Below are 21,736 nucleotides of genomic sequence, written 5' to 3'. Positions count from 1 at the left end.
TCTTTGTTTACCAAACCTTTGTTGTATTCAAACTTGGTTATGGGAGAAGGCACGGTGTTTCCACCTACGCCTCCATCTTGGTGGAAGTCCTAACTTGATTTCTTTTGTTTTGTAGTGTTTGAGGTCCAGTTTTTTTGTGAAAAGCAATTGAAATCAAAGGACCATGTTGGAGAGCCGTTGTTTATATTCACCTCGTAATATTTCAACTCCTAGTCAAAGTTGAGGGGGGGGGGAATCAGACAAGTATGAGTAAGACAGTTGCTGACTATGTAGCCAAGGTCCATGGCTGGTTGGATGGTGGAAGTTTCCCCTGCCCTGGCCTTTCCTACAAATGCCTGTTTAATCTAGATTTCCTGATTTTAGAAGTGCTAAGTGGTGGGTTCATATGTGGACGTCAAACCTATACAGACCACAAAACTGTGTTTCTGCCATGTGTGGGCCATGAGCAAATTGTTTAACTGATTGACGCCTAGGTTTCCTGAACTAAAAATGGGGAAAAGAGTGTTTTTCTCCCAAATTTGTTAAGATCGAATGAGTCAACGTTTGTGAGTGCTGAGCCTTGTGTGGGATCTCTGAATGCGTGTTTTATCTACTTTAGCATATTCTGGGTGTCCTTTTGCTTTGAGCATTCACTGTGGTAAGCCTAGTGGCTCTGCTCTTAATACCCTCACTCTTCCGTCTTGAGTAATTTTTTTTTAAGTGTTGAGGAATTCTTATAGTTCGTGCTTGGCCTCTGAACAGAACACAGTTCAGACAGTTATACAGGTGGGCATGCATGCTCTGATGGCCCTGGGGTTCAGTATCCCAGCCATTCCTAATGACCCTTGTACATCCATGTGCTGTAGCCCACATTTGAGAGGGGACTTACTACTAGAGAGTATTTTTGAGGGGCGTGTGGGGCAGGTAGTTTGGAGCCAGGAAGTAGATCTTTTTAGATCTGCTGTTATGTAAACCAAAGGGTTGAGGTGGGCGGAAACTTACAGGTAACTCTTAGGCAGTGGTGTGGTGGCTGATTGGGACAATTTGAATAATCAGGTAATAACAATTAAGTGGGCTATCTTCCTTAAGTCCTTTAAGTAGAAAAGAGCAGATGACCAGGGAGAAATGTTTGTGAGGTCTTTTACCAGAGGGAGTAGGTTCCAAACCCAACGTGAGGAAACAGTCTCATGTTTGCCCTGGTTCCCTCTCTGCCCGCCCTGTTTGGGCCCTTCCTAGTTTCTGGCTCCCTGCAGCAAGTGTCTTAATTTCCCCTCTCCCCATCTTTTCCTCCTCGTGTGTGTCCCTGTGGACATGTGTCTCTCTCGGTTAAAGTCTGAAACGTTCCGCTATGTAGCCTGCATCCCCACTTCAGACTGTGAGCACATTCTCCCTCTTCCCCTGCAGAACCATCCCTGTGTACCCATTAACAAATTCCCTCTCTGACACAGACAAATGTGCCTTAGAGGAGAATTCCAGGTGGCACCAGTGAAGACACGAGGACGTTCAGACTCACCCTGGAACACCTCAGTGGTCCGTGCTGCAGGCAGCCCTGCAAGAAGGACGCCCAAATCCGGGGGCAGACCTGGAGCAGGACATTGCGAAGTCTCACAGTCTCACCCCACAAATACTTACTAATGACTGGGTTGCTTTTAACAAATGTCCAAAATTTCCTTGACGCTCTTTACTTGAGGAGGTGGACCTTAACTTTCCTCTTCTTTGAGTGCAGTCTAAACTTAGTGACTCACTTATTAGGAACAGAGGATGGAAAAGGAAAACGAGAAATCTTACAGTGGAGAAGCGTGAGCAATGCCCACAAACTCAGTGATCACAGTTAGTAATACCAGTAAAAGCCATGCTGAAATCGTGAGATACTACAGTAAGATGTGACAGGGGGGCCATGTCATCTCTGTGGCGTTCTTCCAAAAATCTGTGACTTCAGTCTGGTCATAAGAAAACATTGGGCAAATCCAAATTGAGGGAAATACTGCAAAATATCAACAGCAGGCCCCAAAACTGTCAAGGCCTTGAAAAAAGGAGGTACGTATGACTGAGGAAATGCCAGGAAGAGGAGACCAGGGGACAGAATGACTAAATGCAGCAGGACGCAGTGGAATCTCAGATGGGGTCTTGGAACAGAAAAAGGTTTTGAAAACTGTGGTGTCTGAAGTTTGAAACAATAGCCCTGTTTGTCAAGTACCATAGGCTTCTCTGATAATGTAGTTTCTTTTAAGATGTGGTACGCTGTAGCTGGCTGGGAATTGGATTGTTTTTATTGTAGTATAGGTGCTTTTGCAGCAGACCTTTAGATGGCAGCATCTCTCACCATAAACCTCATTCTGATCAGACTGTCTCAGATATGTAAGATGTTCTACCCAGAAGGATGCTCAGAACTAGCCTGACTCACCCTGTCAGTGTGTGGTGATAGAGCGGAGGCCCTCAGAGGGTCAGGCCTGTGGCCGGCGCTGAGCTGCTGGGAGAGCTGTGGACCCCTGTTGGCCCTCTTCCCACCCCTTCCTCTCATGGTGTGAAGTGTATTCTGGCTCTGTGGCCTCGTGAAAAGCACACTTTCGGTATCAGGCAACCAAGGATACCAAGAGAGTCCAGTGGGCAATTTTGGACCTAGATGTGATGTGGTGTTTGAAAGGAACAGACAGAATAGGCAATCATTTGTTTTTGTTTTTTGTTTGTAGAGGAGATTTTTTAGATATAACTCTCATAGCTTACAATGCACTGATTTAAAATGTACACCACAGCAATTTTCAGCATATTCACAAGATTGTGCAGCCATCACCATGACCTAATTTTAGAATATTTTATCACCCCAAGAAGAAGTCCCATACCTGCAAGCCATCAGCCCACAAACCCGCATCTCTCTCAGCCCCGGGCAACCTTTCCTGTCTTGTTTCTGTGGAGTTCTCTGTTCTAGACATTCCATACGAATGTGATCACGTAATATGTGGTCTGTGGGGACTGGCTTCTTTCAGGGAGCCTGATGTTTTCAGGTTTTGCCTGTGTTATAGCATGCGTGAATCGCACTTCACTCCCTTTTATGGCCCAATAATATTCCATTGTGTGGATATATCATGTGTTGTTATCAGTTGATAGACGTTTAGTTGCCATGAGTAATGTTACTACGAGCATTCGTGCACAAATTTTTGTGTGAACATTTAGCACAGAAATGGAATTGTTGGGCCATTAACTCTGTTCAACCTTTTTGAGGAACTGCCCAACTGTTTTCCAGACTGTGCCCGTGCGTTGCACTAGCAATGTGTGGGGGTTCCACTCCATCTTACTAAGGATTTCAGTCTCTCTGTCAAGTCAGGGTGGAGGGGGAACTGAGATACAGGACTCTGAGACTCTCTGGTGTCTCCGAATCTCAGGCCAGACGGGCTACTGTGCCTTTTTTGAAGGCAGCTGTGTCGGCTGCAGAGAAAGCAGACGTCCTCCCTGCCCCACCAATGGCCATGCAGCACCCATCTGATACAATGCCTGCGTTCTGTGGCTGCTCAGAGCGTGTTACAGGCTGGCTGTTTGTTGTCCTTGCCTCCTGACTTTGGAGAGACTAAGCAACCCAATCATCTTTGTCCCAACTAGAGGACAAAATCCAAATAAAGAACCCTTCCCCACAAGCTGTCCAGGTTTGAACACGTCAAAAGCACTTCCTTAACACACACCAAAGGCGGCTGTAGAGGCCTCACAGCAAAGGAGCAGCTTTGTGAGAAGGGACTGTGTGTGTGAGTCCGAGGGAGGGGAAGGGCTGGCTCTTCCTTTAGGCATATTTGGGTCCTGGTGAGGACACATGCTGCACAGGCTGAAGCTTTGTTTGCATCTGGAAAAAATTAGCCACACTCCGCTCTTTCCCACTGCAGGTCCCGTCAGGAAGCCCAAGTATGTGGAAAGCCCCAGAGTGCCTGGAGATGCAGTTATAATCCCGCTCAGAGAAGTGTCCAAGCCAGCTGAGACGAATGAAAATGGTAAGAATATGTTTTCAATGATTTTTCCCCTAAAGATTTTAAATAATGACACTTCATTTCTGAGTGAAACTTGAGTGCTGCTTGCTGTAGGAATGCTTTGGTAAACCAAATATGTTTGGGAGGGTTTTCCCCCCCTTGGGCAGTTACAGAGATCTGTTCAACTAATGTAAATTCCTGGAATTATATGCATAGTGTAGGAATAGCCGAGTGGGTGCACATGTATTGTCGAAGGGTTGACTCTTATTTCCTCTCAATTTTGACCTCCCCGGTATGGTGGGGCCAGGGGGATATGAAAAAGCAGCCACTAGACTGTTTCCAGGACTTTATCTTGTTTTGTTTTGTTTTTAGGTACTCCATCGATTTAGAATATTCGACAGCAGGCTTTGGCTGAAAAACTGAAACTTTAGCTAGGCAAAACTTAGAATAACTAGCTTACTTAAAACCATTTGGTAGCTTTTGAAAGCTATTTTAACATCTGAACATTTTTTAAGGGAAATATTGAAGTGGAGCAAAAAAAAAATCCAAACTGATTGAAACCTTTTCAGGAAAACATTTTACATTTTGCTTTTTTCCCTGTATCTGGAAATGTGTAACAGACATTACAAACTTATAGCATTTTGTGGATATATTAATAGTTCTTTATTTTTTAAAATCAATTCTAGAATTATTGTTTCTTTCTTGAGAGGGAGGTCCCCCAACTCACAACTTTATGGTCTTTAATTTGTGTGTTTTGAATTTACATCCTATTTTCCTAAAGAAACATGTGTTTAGGAACCCTGGCCTATATCGGGAAACCTGTTTCACCCTCCGTGTGGACACAAGCTTATGTGGTAATGCTGGGAGAGAACTTAGGAAAACTCACATTTGCTCTCTGAAATGCCCGGCACCTGCTCTTCTGAGCTGTGGGGGGTGGGAGTACAACTCCTTCGTGTTCGAACCACCTGGTGTACATGTTGTGATTCTGCTGCTGTGTGGCAGCGGGTAGGTATGGAGTAGCACGCAGTAGGAAAATGGAGTGGGGTGGTGGTGGTGAAAATAAAGCTAAAAAGCTGGGGGTACGAGGACTGGCAGAAGATGAAAATCAGAAAGAGCATTTTGGCGTGGGTGGTGGATGAGATGGGGCCAGGAGCTGGGCATTTGGGCACGGAAGAGAGATTGTGTGCATCTCGGCGTGAGCAATTCCACCCTCTTCTGTTTTGTTCAGACACCCAATCATTAGATTTAGGTAAGAGGTTCACAGGTAAGAGGTTTACGGTAGGGTTTTGTGCTGAGAACGGGCAGGCAGCGTGTGGGGTGGTGAAGAGGGGAGAGTCCACAGTGGCGTCTGGTTGGGACAGCGATCCCACATACACGTAGACCCTCCGGGTTGAAACTTCACGTGTGCAGGGTGTTGTGTGTTGATCTGTTCTCTCGTTTATGTTCCAGGCGTTGAATGGAAAATAAAAACCTGTTCCTCTGAAGTAAATATCAGTCATTGAATTTATGGGCTGTCTGCCCATTTCAGAGTAAGCCTGCCACCTCTTGCCCTCATTCCCACCCCCAGAGTGTTTGTAATCCTGGGTGGTGATGTCCCTGTTATTTTGGCTGGCCTAGTCTCCATGATATAACCTCTTCCTTTTTGGTGGAGAGCATTGTCGAGGTCCTCTGTAGAGTTTATGACTTCCCCTAAAGTGAGAATGGGACTGAAATTTGGGATTTGTATTGGGCAAAGAAAAGAGGTTATGAATAGTTTCCATTGTCAACTGCCCTCCTTTTGCTCAAGGCGGAATTGGCTGTCTTTCTGGGGGTGAGGAGGCATTCTTATGCTTTGCTGCCAGCTGAGCTGAACTGAAGTGTAGTGGTTGACGTTCAAGTCACCTGGTTTGCATGTGCAGTCAGTCCTGAGACCTGAGCTCTTGCATCTGGCATCACCTGCTTCCACGGGATCTGAAATTGTGACATACCTAGCCTCTGAACAAGGTCAAGAAGTTTCTAGAAGTTTCACCTAGAATTAAGAAACAGGGTATGTGTTCCCTTTTTGGTGTCTGGAGAAGGGGTGTAGTTCATGTGTGTGGGTACATGGCCATGTGTGTGGGTACATAATTATGTGTGGATAGCCATGATGTTGGTGGAAGCCCAAGCAAATACCTGTTGGGTGATGAAGAGGTGGTTGCCTAACCATGCAGCTTGACAAGTAGTAAAGGATGGTATGTTGTATAATTCCCATGGGATCCTTTACATTTCAAAGGAGTTAGTTAAGTTTGCCATATTAAAGTGTAAATTTTACGTCTGGGTCATTGAACTAAGGGGAGAGCCTGGAGTGAATTAAAGCTGACCGAGTTTGAGTTTTTGCCCAAGCATGTAGAGATCCACAATGTACAAACCCTAACTTCTAGGGTTTCATGTCATCACTTAAGTTTTGATTTAAAATTTGAGCTTATGCCTTCCATATTTCCTTCGAGCATTTGAAAAATTTGTAAGGCATTTTCTGAGTGCTGTCAGTAACAGCATTTCAGTTTTTACCAGACTAACAAACTCTATGAAAACAGGTCCGAGTGAAGTGCTTCTGAAATTTCACATAGACTCATGAAATAGCAAGTTATTCCTAAGTGTTTATAATATTGTTCCTGGGCTAAGCTACCCTTCTTTCTGGTCATGTAGCGCCACAAATTCTTGATTCTTAGCTCTTTGTTTTAAATTTAAATAAAAGTAAAACAAAGCCAATGAGTACTTTGTATTTGTTAGTTAATTTGTAAGTAATTATATTTACATGTAATTTACATGTTTAGCGATCTGGGAAGTAGGTTATATGGGCAGACATTTTTTTTCAGTGTATGTGCTGCTGAAGTGAGCACAGACATTTCTCCTGTAAGCAAAGAGTCTGTTACCATTTGCATCCACCTGGATACATCTTTAGGGAAAGACATATTCGTTTATTCAGTGTTTTAAAGTATTTTTGAAGCAGCGTTTTTTACTCTGGCAAAAAGCAGTAACTCAATGAGGTTCTCAAACAAAATACAAACCCCCTTTTCCTGTCAAGTGGTCCTAATAAGCTGTGTCACACAGAATAAGTTCTTCACTAACGAGCTTTCTGTTGCTAAACCAACATATTGTTTAGAGGGAAAATGTCATTTACCCACAAAACGATAACTCTGGCTTAAGGGCAAATTAAAGAACAGATAAATTAGTAAATTAAAATAGGTTTCACAGCTGTGTTCCTTTGAATTGGGGGCAACCATAATCCATTTAGGTTTGCTTTAATATATCATTAGCTACTTGAGCAAGCTTTGATGGGGGAGGGGTGAGAAAGTTTTAGTGTTATGAGTCATTGCTTAGTTGAAGATCAATCTCAAAATATGATTAAACATTTTTTCTGGCAGCCTGGTAAGCAAATAAAACTGACATGTATGAAGTAGCAGAATAATTCAAAACTCTTATTGGGAGGAGCAGGTGTTTTTTAGATACATGTTTAAATAAATATCTATGCCTTGAGTTTTGGGTTATTTTCAGACTTTCAGAAAGATGTAGAGAATAAAAAAGGTATGACGAATAATGGCATCTGTCTACTCATTACTCAGGTTAACAAATGAAACATAACTGTATTTTCTTCTGAACATATTCCTCTTCCTTTCCCCCAAAGTAACCTAGTTCCTGCTATTTAATTTTCAGCTTTTTAGAATGGTGATGCACTATAGGATGGAATGAGGCAAGCAAGGAGACTAGGATCAAAGAATGGCTAGAAAATGATTTCAGTAGTTAAGAGAATAAGATCACAAATTAGAACTGGATCAGGAAAGAAGAGGTGATGAATAGAAAGATTCTCGAGAAGTCGCAGGACCCTGGAGCCATGAGAGACAAACATGATGACCTCAAGGTCCTGAGAGTCCATTTAGAGGGCAGTGGGGGAGAGGAAACCATCCATTTGGGTTGAGTTTGAGGGGCTGGTGAAACATTTGGGCAAAAGTGCCCAAGGAACAGTTGGGAAGTGGGGCTCAAGAAAGAGCTCAGGATGTCAGCTGGGCAGCCATTTGTTTAGAGGAGACTAGGTGTGTTAGACTCAGGACTGGGCCATTGTGAGGAGAGGACCAAGAAACTGTGGTATTTTTTTTCATGAGCTATGGATAAGGTAGAAGAATCACCAATGAAGGGGAAGGAGGAGACCCCACGAGACCACACAGAATCCTGGAACCATGGCTTTTCCCTCCGTGTGTCTTTCATGATAGTTGCCACTCGCCCATCCCGGGACAGTATTTGCAGGGTCAAAATCTACAGGAATAATGCAGGAGAAGGGCTGCGCTAAAAAAATCACTGTGCGTAATGGGGTGTTTGAGGAGAGCTGTGGAAGTGAATGAGTTTGAGTTGTAGGTAGGTGATAAGGAAATGGAGTTAGTGGGTAACAACCCCTTTTTTTAACCCAAGGAGTTCAGAAAGTAAGGGAAGATGAGGGGTCCGTTACTAGAGTGAGGCGTGTGTGGGACTGTGACTTACTTATTTTTAAGAAAAGGGAGAGTTTAATATAATTACACATTTTAAGGCTGAGGTTCGCAAAATGTGTGTAAGCTGTGACTCCCGGGCGGCCCCGAGACACTTGCGGGAGTCCTTGAGGTCAACGCTCTTCTCATAACAGCACTGGGAAGGTGTTCTCATTCCTCCTGCACCGAGACTGCACTGATGGTGTAGCAGGGCAGTCATTGGCTGAACTTCTGATGCCTTAGTACATGTGTTTTCCACTGCCACTCACATCAAAAATAATTCACTGACACTGTCCTTGATGAAAGACTAAAAATAATGTTACTAAATCTTGATCCTTGAGTACTCATCTTTGTAATATTCTGTGCCAATGAAATGGGAAATCTGCAAAAAAAGCACTTCTGTGGCATGCTGAAAGATGATGGTTGTCTTCAGGAAAAGCATTCGTGTGACCGTTTGCATTGCAAGCTGAGCAGCCATGTTTTAATATGGAATATCAGTTTTACTTGAAAGAATGACCAACAAATCATGGTTATTCGGAATTGGGTATTTGACACACATTTTCTTAAAAAGGCACAGAATGAACATGTTGCTTCAATTAAAAAAAAAAAGACTTGACAAGATTAGTTGCCAATGGTAAAATTTGACCTTTAAATAAGTGAAAATTAGATTTTTGGGAATTTGCATCTGTCACATTAAGTTTGATGGCTTCCTAGGACTTTTTAATTGAGATCTGTGGTGATTTTAATGAATGTGATTTTGTGATGTTATGTAATAAATTGTACCAACATTTGCAAGATTTTTGAAATGGCCCAAAGCATGATGTTACAAAATTTTGCATGGGTGAAAATCCATTTGAAGCATAAAAAGGCTATTGGATTTTGCTGTAACAGAATACAAGAAGTTCATTCATATGGACGCAAGAGTCAACATTAGAATTAACCTTTAAGAAATAGCTACTTGTCAAGTTTTGATGAGGTATCAAAGAATATCTATAATTAGCTAAAAAGGTTCCTCCCTTTCCCAGCTACATACCTGTCTGAGGCTACAATTTTTCACATAATTCAACTAAAAGAACATATCACAGTAGGTGGAATGTAGAAGCAAACATTAAAATCCGGCTGTCTTCTACTAAATCAGACATTTAAAGAGATTTGCACAAATGTAAAACAATGCCCTTAACTTTTAAAATTGAGAACAAAACTATTTTTATTTAAAATGTTTTTAACATGTAATACATTTTATGAACTTAAAATTCATTAACATAGATTTTTTAAATCCTATTTTTAATTTCTAACATAATGAACATCAAGATATAATCCCCATAAGGCGAAACTTTTTGGAGTCCTCAATTTTTAGTAATGAACTTTGAGAGCCAAAAGTTTGAGAACCACTGTCTTAGAGAAAGGAAAAGAGGAGAGGGAGAGAATAAAAATAGACGAGGAAGCTGATCCAGAGTCTCATGGTTGTGTAGATTTGAGGAGTGGAGGACTTCAGACAGAAGTGGCCCTGTAACTGAGGAGAAAAGCCTACTTCAGGACGTATTCTGAAAGACGAATTGATAAGATTTGGTGCTAATTCAGTGCGGGGTGAATGAGATGAAAAACTTAAAGATAACTTGTGTGATTAACTATGTTTTTGTATTCCAGACTAGAACCAGTCATTGACAGAGGCAGGGAAGGTTCGTGGGTGGGTGTTTCTCTACAAATACTCTTTTGGGAGCTCCAAGGAAGAGGGAACGGCGATGGCCTAGGAGAAAGAGCAGCTGGAAAGGAACAGGCCAGTGCTGGTAAATGGAAGGCAAGGAAGACAAGGGGTGTTGGGCAAGAAGCCGGTTGTGGACAGGCGGAGGCAGGTGAAGGGATTTGACATCAATCAAGACTGTGTTTCATTTATCAGACTTGACTCAGAAATACTGTCTTGGAAACTGATGCTAAAGGTCCTGTTGCTAGTTAAGTGGCTGGACATTGTCTGCAATGCCTAGTGCTCCCACAGACTCTGAGGAGGATGAAAGGAAGAAGGCTTCTTTTGTTGGGCCAATCTTTGGTGATTTCCAGGGGTCGCCGTGGTTCTAACCGTCGGACTTTAAGAACAGGGAATGATGAGATGGGAATGAAAGCAGCCAAAGTGGCCAAGTTGAAACAGTTTGGTAATCAGAAAAAAGGAGGGAGTTTGTTATTCTGAAGGGATAGTGACTTCAGAAATAGTTATCGGAGACAGAAAAGTTATAGCTATTTTTTAGGTAAGAGAAATATAAGCACATTGAATACAGGTATGAATCTGTGACACCAGAAAATGAAATAACTGGCGTTAAAATTGGTAAGACTAATGACCAACTTTAATGTCACATCTTTGTCTCAAAGACGTTTGGTTTATAAGGTGTTTCTCACATTTTTTGAGCCTTACAACATTTAAGAAGTAGATTTTGGCTACTTCCCCGGTGAGGAAATGGGAGAGGTTAACTCTGTGAGGGGTCCTGAGCCTGTAGGGAAATGAGAAGGGATGATTATGAAGCGGGTTGAAGTGATGTCGGCAGTAACTGGGCGGGGGGTGCTGAGTTCATGGACTACAGCCTGCATGTTTGCACCCCAAACATGGTCTGACAGGTGTGAGTAGTTACAAAGAGACAGAAGTAATCCAAGAAATTCCCTTTGCCTTTTCTCCACATGGTATTCCACAGTGCTGTGAGATATTTGAGGATTTTTTTAAAACGTCATTGGGAGGAATATCACTTCCACTTGCCTAATGGATTTCTAGGGAGTGATGCCAGTTACTCTCTCAACTCCAAATAGAGCCATCCTAAATTCTCTTGGTATTTAAATCTGTGAAATGTAAAGCGTGACTAAGAGGTGATCCCACCGAGATTGGGTAAGGTATGCCTATTATTGATTAGTGTGTTTTAACATTAACTACACAAATGAGAATAAACTCTCCCTTTATATGTCCCAATGGGCTTTGGTTTAGGGGGGGTCATGTTGGAGCAAGAATTAGCCTAAAGAAATTCCATTCTGACTGTTCAAACCTCAGTATTTGGTGACCAACTATGGGAGTAGAAATGCATTTCCATTTCATGGTCACGTGTATTGGTGTGAGTACCCATCTCATCTCTTCCAAATTGACACGGTCACCCTTCACCAGGTGTCGATCTGCCAGAAGGAAACGTTCAGTGAGAGAAGGCTGTGTGGTAGGGAAGGAAAGATGCAGAAGGCATCTTCTTCTGTGGGTTAAGGAATTTCAGACTGAAGGGAACTTCTGAGTGGGGGCGGTCACTTGGATGACATTATAGAAAAGAAAGTGATACGAAAAGAGAGTTGGGAAGCTTTCGGAAGAAAAAAAAATTACAGTGGCTTAATGAATGCCGAGACTGAGATGTCTGGTCACTCGTTTCAAACCTTGGTAGGGTTTTGGAATTTAGGTAGACGCCAAGTCCAGCTGAACAATGTAGAGAACAAGTCAGTCGTGAATTTGGGTGTCTTTTATCAATTCGGACATTAAGCCTAGAGTTGCCACGGCCCTTCACAGCTCACCTGAAGGGAGGGGCGGTGACTGCTTGTCTTTGGGGAGACGCAGCTCCTTGACAGTCAGGTGCGGGTGGAGGCGGCAGCAACCTGCTGGGGCAGCCCTGCTCCTGCCGCACCTACGCAGGACACGGGGTCTGGGGTGCAGCCCCAAGCAGGCCCTAGGCTGTTTGTCCTCAGGGCCAGTTTCGTGGTGGCCAAGCCTGTGCGGTTGCTCTCCCTGCCGCCACAGCAGCGGCCAACTGGGAGTAGCTTCTGGCTCTTTCCCCAGTGTTTCAGGTTGAACTAGAAGCTAGACATTCTGGGGCACAGTCACAATTGGGTAGCACATAGAGATTGTTTCGAAAGGAAAGGCAGGCATGGAGTGGAGAAACTGCCGCGTTCTGTCCCTTCACCCACTTCTTCCCCTTCTCATCTGCATCCTGTTCTTTCCCTCTGGTCCAGCTGCCACCTAAGATAAAGCAGCTGGCCCTGCCCGAGCCTTGGGGCAAGGGAGGGTGAGACCAAGCCTGTTCTGAAGTGGTTCAGCCCTTGGGTGTGCCTGTGTTGTGCTGATTGGTTTGGTTCCCGCCTTCCTCACCCAGATGCCTGTACACCTCGAGAATCAAAATGTGATTGAGGCCTCTGTGGGAAGGGGCCTCCTGCAGAGTGGCTCTCGTGTGGTTGATTGCACCTGTTGGCCTGGAGCCACTGCCTCTTCATGTTACGAATTTAACTCAAACAGTCCAGGGCACTCGCAACCCAGGCAGACCAAGCATTGGCTATTTTACCCCTAATCTTCTGGAACAAGTGAAAGACCTCCAAGTTGGTAAACAACTCTCCTTCCTACCCCAAACATCAGGAAGCCTTTGAGAATAAGCAAGGGTAGGGTGCTGCTTCTTCCTTGAAGCTACACACCTGCCTAGTTTCCCTTCCAGCTGTAGTCCTGGGAGCATGATTTAGCAAAGCTGATGTGTGAGGGTAATACAGAAGGTGCTCTCAACTCTGCTTATTTAAGGTTTGCAGTTCCTCACAAAAGGCAGTTAGTGTTGAACTGTGGTGCTGTATTGCTATTTTGTTCTTTTTTTATTGTATTTTTCTGAGACCTGCTATCTATTATCTGCAGATTTCCACATGTAGGGAAAGTGGGTTCATGAATGTATGGCTCTGGGTATCTAGACAATTTATTTTTTTAAATATATTTTATTGATTATGCCATTACAATTGTCCTGTTTCCCCCCTTCATTCCCTCCACCCTGCACACCCCCTCCCCTACCATTCCCCCTACTTTATTTTATGTCCACATGTCTTAAGATCTTTAGATTCTATATTTGCCATACTATTCTTGCCCTCCCCCTGTCTATTTTCTACCTACCGTCTATGCTACTTATTCTCTGTACCTTCTCTCTTCTTCTCCTCCTCCCACTCCCCTGTTGCTAACCCTCCATGTGATCTCCATTTCTATGGTTTCGCTCCTGATCTAGCTGTCCACTTAGTTTGCTTTTGTTTTAGGTGTGGTTGTTAATAACTGTGAGTTTGCTGTCCTTTCACTGTTCATATTTTTATCTTTTTCTTAGAAAAGTCCCTTTAACATTTCATATAATAAGGGCTTGGTGATGATGAACTCCTTGAACTTGACCTTCTCTGAGAAGCACTTTATCTTCCCTTACATTCTAAATGAAAGCTTTGCTGGATAGAGCAATCTTGGATGTAGGTCTTTGGATTTCATGACTTGGAATACTTCTTTCCAGCCCCTTCTTGCCTATAAGGTCTCTTTTGAGAAATCAGCTGACAGTCTGATGGGAACTCCTTTGTAGGTCACTGTCCCCTTACCTCTTGCTGCTTCTAGGATTCTCTCCTTCATTTTAATCTTGGCTAATGTAATTGTGATGTGCCTTGGTGTGTTCCTTCTTGGGTCCAAGTTCTTTGGGATTCTCTGAGCTTCCTGGACTTCCTGGAAGTCTATTTCCTTTGCCAGACTGGGGAAGTTCTCTTTTATTATTTGTTCAGGTAACTTTTCCATTTGCTGTTCTTTTTCTTCTCCTTCTGGTACCCCTATGATTAGGATGTTGGAACATTTAAAGATGTCCTGGAGGTTCCTAAGCCCCTTCTCACTTTTTTGAATTCTTGTTTCTTCATTGTTTTCTGGTTGGATGTTTCTTTTTTCCTTCTGGTCCACTCCCTTGATTTAAGTCCCAGTTTCCTTTCCATCACTGTTGGTTTCCTGTGCATTTCCCTCCATTTAAATTAGTTGAGCCTTCATTTGTTCCTCTAATTTGTGACTAAAATCAACCAGTTCTGTGAGCATCCTGATCACCAGTATTTTGAACTATGCATCTGAGAGGTTGGCTATTTCTTGGTCACTTAGAGTTATCGGGTCTGGGGCTTTGAGTTCTTAAGCCATAATGTTTTGGTCTGTTCATCCCTGTTACGTATGAGGGGCAGAGCCCTAGGTGTTCACCAGGGCCAGGCCACTCAGTTGCTGGGTTGTGATGCTGTATGTGGGGGTGGGGTCAAAGAGGGGCAATGGCGGTCCCCTCTGCTGCTTCCCGACGCTGGGGCCTGTGCAGTCTGTCTCACTGCTTGCTCCTTCGCCTGGTATATCTGTGCACAAATGTGTGACCAAGGTCAGCCTGTTGCCTTGCACCCTCCCTGGGTCTGCCTGTTGCTACCCCACACCTGGGATCTGCCAACAGCTGCCTGCGTGCCTGGGTAGGTCTGCCTGGCCCAGCTCTGCCACTGACTCCGCCCCTCTTACCCGTCTGGCTGAATGGTTGGTTGTTGTTGGATTTCCATACAGTTCAGTTTTCTGTGTTTTGGTTGTGTTTTTGTTACTAAAACTTTGTTGTCTTTAAACTTGGTTATGCAAGGAGGCACAGTGTTTCCACCTATGCCTCCATCTTGGCTGGAAGGTGGTATCTAGACAATTTAACAAAAATGAACAAAACATTAAGATGAGAGACTATATTACAGGTTTCATATTGTTCTTAATTTCTAACTTAAGGGAATATTTCATTCCCTGATGTATGCTCATTTTTAAAAAATATTTATTTATTTATCGTTAGAGGGGAAGGGAAGGAGAGAGGAAGAGAAACATCAATGTATGGTTGCTTCTTGTGCATCCCCTGCTGGGAACTGGCCCCTGCTGGGAACTGGCCTGCAACCCAGGAATGTGCCCTGACTGGGAATTGAACCGCGATAGTCTGGTTCGCAGGCCCGTGCTCAATCCACTGAGCTACACCAGCCAGGGCCTTTGGATGCTCATTTTAAAATAAGAGAGGTGTTAGAATAATGTGAATATCATTTTGTCAACCATAATTAGGTATCTACTCTTAGGCTTTTGGATACAAGGTTTACCTACAGTTTAACATTTAAATTAAATGCAGCAACAAAAATTTCTTCAGTGCAAAAAGCAAGATAACCGGCCTTAGGGAGATCAGAAGGAAAGGAAAGTCTTCTGAGCATGCCCTGTGACCTTTGGGTAAATGGTGCTTCCAGCATCTCTGTGGAGCATGTTGAGAATGCAGCCTGATTTCTCTGCATTTGTGTGGAGCAGACAGCAGAGTGTGTTACTGGACCCTATCTCTCAGGACCCATTTCACTGGGATTTAAAATCTTTGTTTCAACTTGGACTTCTGATGATTGACCCTTGAGTGGGAATCCTGGATGTGTTTCACTGATCTGGGGTGTGCGGACGGAGCCAGTGTCCACCTAAGTAGTCATGCCCTGCCTTGTTGTAATGAGAACTTGCATTTCAGTTTTACCCCAACATCTGAGTAGCCTGCCTGCCTCTGCTAGCATGCCTGTCCGGTTTCACTTTATTCCAGCCCCCTGTGGGCATTGGCCCCACTGTGCTCTTCCAGAGGAGGAGGCAGGTGCACCTTTTCCTACTTTGGTGTCTGCTGTGCCTGTTTTCACACAGCAGGGAACTAAGAATTGCTTTCAGGTCATGGTACTGGGCTCCTCTGATTCGGGTCAAACAGTTCACCTCCTGCACTTGGAGTTTCTCTTTTCCTGTTTTCTGCACCTGTTACAGCCTTGTAATTAGAATGTATGGCTAGAGGACAGGCAACATTGTCAAACTTGGTGCATTTTATAAAAATATGCACAAGCCCCAGACAAGTAGCCGTGGTGCTAGCTCCTCCAGATGTGATCCTGAAACTCCCCAGTGGGGCATCTTCATTGTTTTCTCTCTCTGTTCCAGAAGCGAAGGCCGATAATGAACCGAGCTGTTCGCCGGCAGCTCAAGAACTGTTGACAAGGCTGGGATTTTTACTGGGAGAAGGGATCCCGAGTGCCACACACATAACCATTGAAGAAAAAAATGAAACCATGGTAATGCCCACAGAAGCCACTGCATGTCACACCTGCTCAGAGGACGAATGGAGGGATGGCTGTCTTCTCTTGTTCGAGTGGGGAAGCCATTGTTCAGCCAGATGAGTTTGAGCTGCTGTGTATTGAAATTTATTGCACCCGCTTGTGGGTCTTTGCAGTGGGGAGGTGGGGAGATGCAGGAGCGTGCAGAACTTAAGAAAATGTCCACATTAACCTTCCAGTCACCACCCGGACAAGAGCGGCTAAGTGGATGAAAGTGGCTGAGAGAATTCCTTAGTAATGAGACTACTTTTATCTTTATGGCACCATTCTTCTCATCTGGATGCTTTTTTTAGCACTTGAGATTTTGGAGGGTCATTGGGGTGAGGAAAAGATTTACAAGAGATGAGCCCCAGTGGTTCGTCCCCCAGCGCACACTCCCCACCTGGGGCACAGCAGCCTGCCACTGCTGAGAGGGGGAGGGGATGTACCTGCCTGAATAGCAATGAGGGACGAGGGCGCTTCCACCTTGGGCCAGGGTCTCTGCATGGGTGTCCTGCCTCGACTGAGATCACAGCAACCACCAGTCTCCTTCCCCTGCTACCAGAGCCCATAAATCTTGTGGAATTGAATCAGGTTGCTGGGCTTGTGAAACATTACGAAAACAGAGTTCCCAGATTTTCGTGCAGAGGTCAGAGAACCCATTTGTCTTCGGCGGACTTGAAATGAGAGGAAGTCTGGCTGCTTGCTATTTCTGTTTCACAAATGTGCATTCCCACTACTTTATTTCTAGGGCTGCTCTTGCCTTAAAGTAGAAAAATCACAAGGGAGGAGAACAGATCAAGGTTGTTTCTCTTTTAGAATTTGGAAGACCCGCATAGATATTAAGCTCCCAAGATTTTAAAAACTGGTTTCCAACTCCTGTTTTTTAGTTTTATTGTTTCAGCGTTGAAAACAAAAGAAGGTGTAGAAGCGACCGGTATGAGCCCTGCTAACTCCTCCTCCATTCGTCTTCCAGTGCACAGCTCTGAGCCAAGGCATCAGTCCTTGCTCCACCCTAACAAGCAGCACCGCGTCTCCCAGCACCGATAGCCCCTGCTCAACCTTGAATAGCTGTGTCAGCAAGACGGCAGCCAACAAAAGTCCCTGTGAGACCGTTAGCAGCCCTAGTTCCACCCTGGAAAGCAAGGACAGTGGAATCATAGGTAAGACACACACTGCTCAGTAACTCGAGGGCTTAGCACGTGCCCACCAAAGCCCTCGTTCACTGGGCTCTTCTTCAGAGGGTTGGCGCGGCTGGGATGGCCGGTCGGCTGGGATGGCCGGTCTGCTGGGGCCTGCCCTGTTCTTCACAGACCATGTGGCCTCCATGCACAGCCAAGAGAATAAAGCATTGACGTTTACATTCCTTGGTGTTTCTTTTGTAACGCTGGACTCAGGTGGTAAAAAGTTTTCCCAGCCAGACCTGGCCTGTGAAGGTACAAAAATCTGCCCTCCCCACTAATGATCTGCATTTGTTGGGGGCCGGGTCTCACTGGGACACAGCAGGGCAGCGACATCCACCTTATTGCAAAGCCTTCCCAGCCCAATCTCAAGGTCATTTACATCCCCATGTATTTCCAGGTGTGTGTTCTTTAGTTTCTTAATACTGGGATCTGACCGGTTTTGAATCCAGGATTTTCTAAGAAAGCTCCCCCAAGCCCCCACACCTCCATTGTTCCTGCATTTGGTTTTGTCCAGAAGTGAGGGTCAGGATTCCAGTCCTGACTCAGGCTGCTCAGCTCAGTGACTTGAGCAACATTCGAGTTCTTGGCATGTCTCTTTCCTCTCCATGAAGTTAAGCATTCTGATTCATTAGTAGTTCCTAGTCCCAGGTGAATGTCAGAATCATCCAGGGAATTTAAGAGCCCTTGTTGTTGCATCCAATCCCAGACGGACGGCATCTAAGTTTCTGCAGGCAGGTCTGAGCATCTGTGTGTCTTGGGTGTCCAGTTTGGCGCCTTTCAGGCAGCAGGTATGTGGGACCCTTAGACGGACTGAGCTCTGCCTTAAGGTCATGCTCTAAGGTCAGGCTGCTATTTAACTCGGTGCTCTGCTGAACAGTTCCGCTCCTTCCCTTTTGCTGAGTTATGTTCGTGTCTTTGATAGATATTTACATTCTGTTATGGACTGAACCCCATTTACTTCCCTATTAACATGTAACCCAATGGAATGACATTTGAGCTTGTTTTCTTGAGTGACCTGTAATCTCTTTCAAGTGCCATCTGATAAGCCAAGTTGCAGGTTCACCCAGGTGTAGTTTGGAGCTTGCTGCAGAAGATCTGTGAGTTCCTGGGGCTGGACTGTGGGCATCCTGGTGTCGCCCTCACCATGGCTTTCTGTGGGGCCCTCAGCATGACAGGGCAGCCTCTTCCCTTGGTTTGCACTTGGATTAGGCTCTTTGGTGGGTATTTGCTTCGTTAATTGCTTTATGGAGATACAACTCACATACCGTAATACTTGTCCATTTAGGCCATTGAATGGTATTTTGGTGTATTCAGAGTTACACTACCATCACCTCAATCTGCTTTCAGAATGTGTTTACCCAAAAAGAAATCCGTGCCCATTAGCAGTCACACCCCATTTCCTCCTTCACCTCCAGTGTTACTCAGTCCACTTTCTGTCTTTGTAGATGACAGAAAGGGCATTTCTGGGCATTTCATATAAATGGTGGATTGAGGTTTTTGTAGCAAATTTAAATTCTCTGTCCGCTTCAAGTGAGTTTATTTTGCTAATTCCCCATTCTCATCTCATGCTGCTGCCCCAACCTGCTCTCTAGTCCAGTCCAGCTCACTTTTCCCAGGGTTCCTTCTGTTCTCATGCCCTGTCTTCCTGTCTCTGAGCTGTTCACCATTGTTAGATCACTGGTATTCATTCTGTGATAGCCAGGTGATTTCTTTACACCATTCCTAGCTCTGCTGAAATTCTGTCTCCTCTGTAGAGTTTATTTTCGTTCACGAAGTTGGCCAGTGCAACTTTCTTTTTTCTTTCTGGACAGCCTTTTCCTTTTCATTGTATGTTCTGGCATTGGCATTACGTGCCTCTTACTACAACCGAGCCAGTGTCTTGTCTTGATAGTTAGAAACTTTTTCAGTAACAACAATAAAAAAAAGACATTCGTTCATTGCCTCTCTCTTTCTCTCTCTCTCATTGAGATACAGTGCTACAATGTAAATTGTTCTAAAGAAAGGAAGGAAAAGTTGCCGGTTTGATTTTCTGTGTTGCCTACGAAAGACTGAGCTGCAGAAATATGGAGGCTCTTTATTAGTGCTTGATTTTTAATGCAGGCTCACTCAGTCCCAGACTGGTCAGCCCCCTCATTATATGCTTTCCATAGTACCTCAGTGTGTTCTTTCAATTCAGTTTTTTCTTGTCTCACTGTTTATTTTTGTCTCATGTGAAGAGGGGACTAATCTGAATTATCCCAGCTCTCTGCTGGGCTCCTAGCATGGTGTTGGCAATGAGAAATTAAGGAAAATTTTTGCTATCATCAAGTTCCATGGAAGGAAGGACCATTTAGGTGGCTTTTAAAGAAGCTGTGTGGGATTCCCAGTCCAGGTTGGCATTGTCACATCTTTTAATGCCATCTGTCTTTTAAACTGTTTTGTCCTTAAAGTTAAATGACACATGTTGTGTCATCGAAGCTGGCCTTCATTTTTTCACTCAAGTCAACATGTTCCCTTAACTCAGCAGATGAAAGTGGGAGGAATGCGAGAGGGCAAGTCCCCCTTTTAGGAAGACCCCAGACTGGAGGGCGTGCTTCATGTTGCTTTAGCTCATCTCCTGCAGGGAGCAAGGACCGTAGGTGGCCAGGAGGAAAATCCTGTGCTGGTGACAACGTTCCTCTGTTTTCTCTCCCTTCGTGATCTTCAGAATTACAGTTTTTTTGCCAAGGGACACAAGGGAGGTAGGAAGGGGAAGGGAAAAAAGCAAGTATTTCCTCTCCAGACAGACTGTAGCCACCATGTGTGAAGAGGCAGGAGCAGCGGGGCCGGGAGGGGGTGGAGAGCTGCCCCCTGGACCCTAGCGGGGTGTGCAGGTCTCGTCGCCTCTTTGAGACCCTTGGGGGTCTGTGGCGCCGGAGTGCTTCCACGATCGCCAGGGCAGCGTGTGTGCCTTTTCTCCCTGAGGAGCAGCGTTTGTGTTTACAAGGTGTGTAGCCTGGGAATGGCAGCCTTAAATATTTAACAGAATAAAATATTCAGGAACACAGCGATCCTACTGGTCAGAGATGACATGGAGATACCTTGGCTTTCTGTTTTGGAATGCCTGGCAGCTGCTTATAAAATAGGCTGGTTCAGATCTGTGTTCCAACTTACTGAGGGCCTGGACAAGGGAGGAAGAGGCTTTCCGGTGAATTTTCCAGTTTAAGTTGTTTAAGATTTGTCAACCCACAGAGCCCAGGGTGGAGTGGCAGAGGTTTAGGGGGGGGGGCTGGTGCGAAGTGTCCACAGCCGCCATGCCCTCACAAGCTTTGAGGAACTGTAGGCTCCCATGCCATAGGGCTCTGACCAGAGCTCCATGTACAGTATTGAGACAAGTCCTGTAGGACATTTAGGGTAAATTTCAAGCAGTGCTAACCCATCCTTAAGTCTTCCTGGGCCTCCCCTTCTACTTAAGCTGATTTCCATCATGCTGATTATATTTGATCTAAGTGTTTTCGCCCCACAGTGCCAGAGGGAAGCTTGTTCTCACATGCCCAGGTGGCCTTCGCAGGCCGGACACAGGGTTCCTCGCCCGTGCCCTGTTGCCACTGGCTTTGACATATTGCAGGGGAAGAGAATTTTCTTTTGAGGAACTGCTTAGTAGGAGAAAAGGCAGGCTAATAGCCATTAGAAGAGTTTGTCGGACCCCTTGCAGTCTGTCTCTGTGGAACCCGCCCCGCCCACCCCCATTCACACTTGACTGCGTTATGTCGGGGGCGTCCTGCTCCATCCTGTCTCATGGGGCCGGAGTCCTGCCAACAGGAATGTCTTCAGAGGTGTGGTGACTCTGTCATGTAGGAACACTGTCTGAGCTGGACTGGATTAGCTGAATTCCTTGTGAATATCTTCTTTAAAAAAAAAATTCCCTGCTCTTTACGTATTGAAATCATTGGCCTGACCTAGAAGTTAGTGTCTGATTTTTCTCACCTGCCATGTAAAAAATCCTTTAAATGTGAAACCCAGCTGTACCCAGTCATTATAAACTAGTTTTTCAATTACTTGGTTTGAAAAGGAAAAAAATTATAAAGAAGTGGCTTTTAAAGGTGTTCCCCCCATGTCTGGGAAAACGGTTTTTCTTAGTGATACTCTCTTTATATAACTCGCTCCCAGCTGTTACAAATGGAAATTGTAAAGTGTATTAATCCCACTTTCCAAGAAATGTGTTTTCATTAGAACCTGTGAGAAAACCAATCTGATTTTTTTAATTGCATCACTGAAAATAGTGGGTTTGAAGATTTTTTTATTTAAATGTATTATTTGTGTCCATATCATGATCAAT

General features: G+C 44.6%; 1 protein-coding gene across 1 annotated transcript in view; it reads left to right on the top strand.

Annotated features, from left to right (window-relative positions):
* TANC1 (tetratricopeptide repeat, ankyrin repeat and coiled-coil containing 1) overlaps positions 1-21,736 on the top strand; it is a 221,335-nt gene that overhangs the window by 130,750 nt on the left and 68,849 nt on the right. Inside the window, exons 5-7 of the mRNA XM_037044651.1 lie at positions 3,849-3,953; positions 16,107-16,234; positions 17,232-17,418. Of these exons, the coding sequence (XP_036900546.1) occupies positions 3,849-3,953; positions 16,107-16,234; positions 17,232-17,418 (420 nt within the window). The remainder of the gene's footprint in view (positions 1-3,848; positions 3,954-16,106; positions 16,235-17,231; positions 17,419-21,736) is intronic.

Source organism: Sturnira hondurensis, unplaced genomic scaffold (assembly GCF_014824575.4).
Source record: "Sturnira hondurensis isolate 20B ecotype Veracruz unplaced genomic scaffold, ASM1482457v3 Scaffold0004136, whole genome shotgun sequence".
Classification (NCBI taxonomy): domain Eukaryota; kingdom Metazoa; phylum Chordata; class Mammalia; order Chiroptera; family Phyllostomidae; genus Sturnira; species Sturnira hondurensis.
Note: the sequence above shows the minus strand (reverse complement) of the source record. Positions and strands in the feature narration are given on the sequence as shown.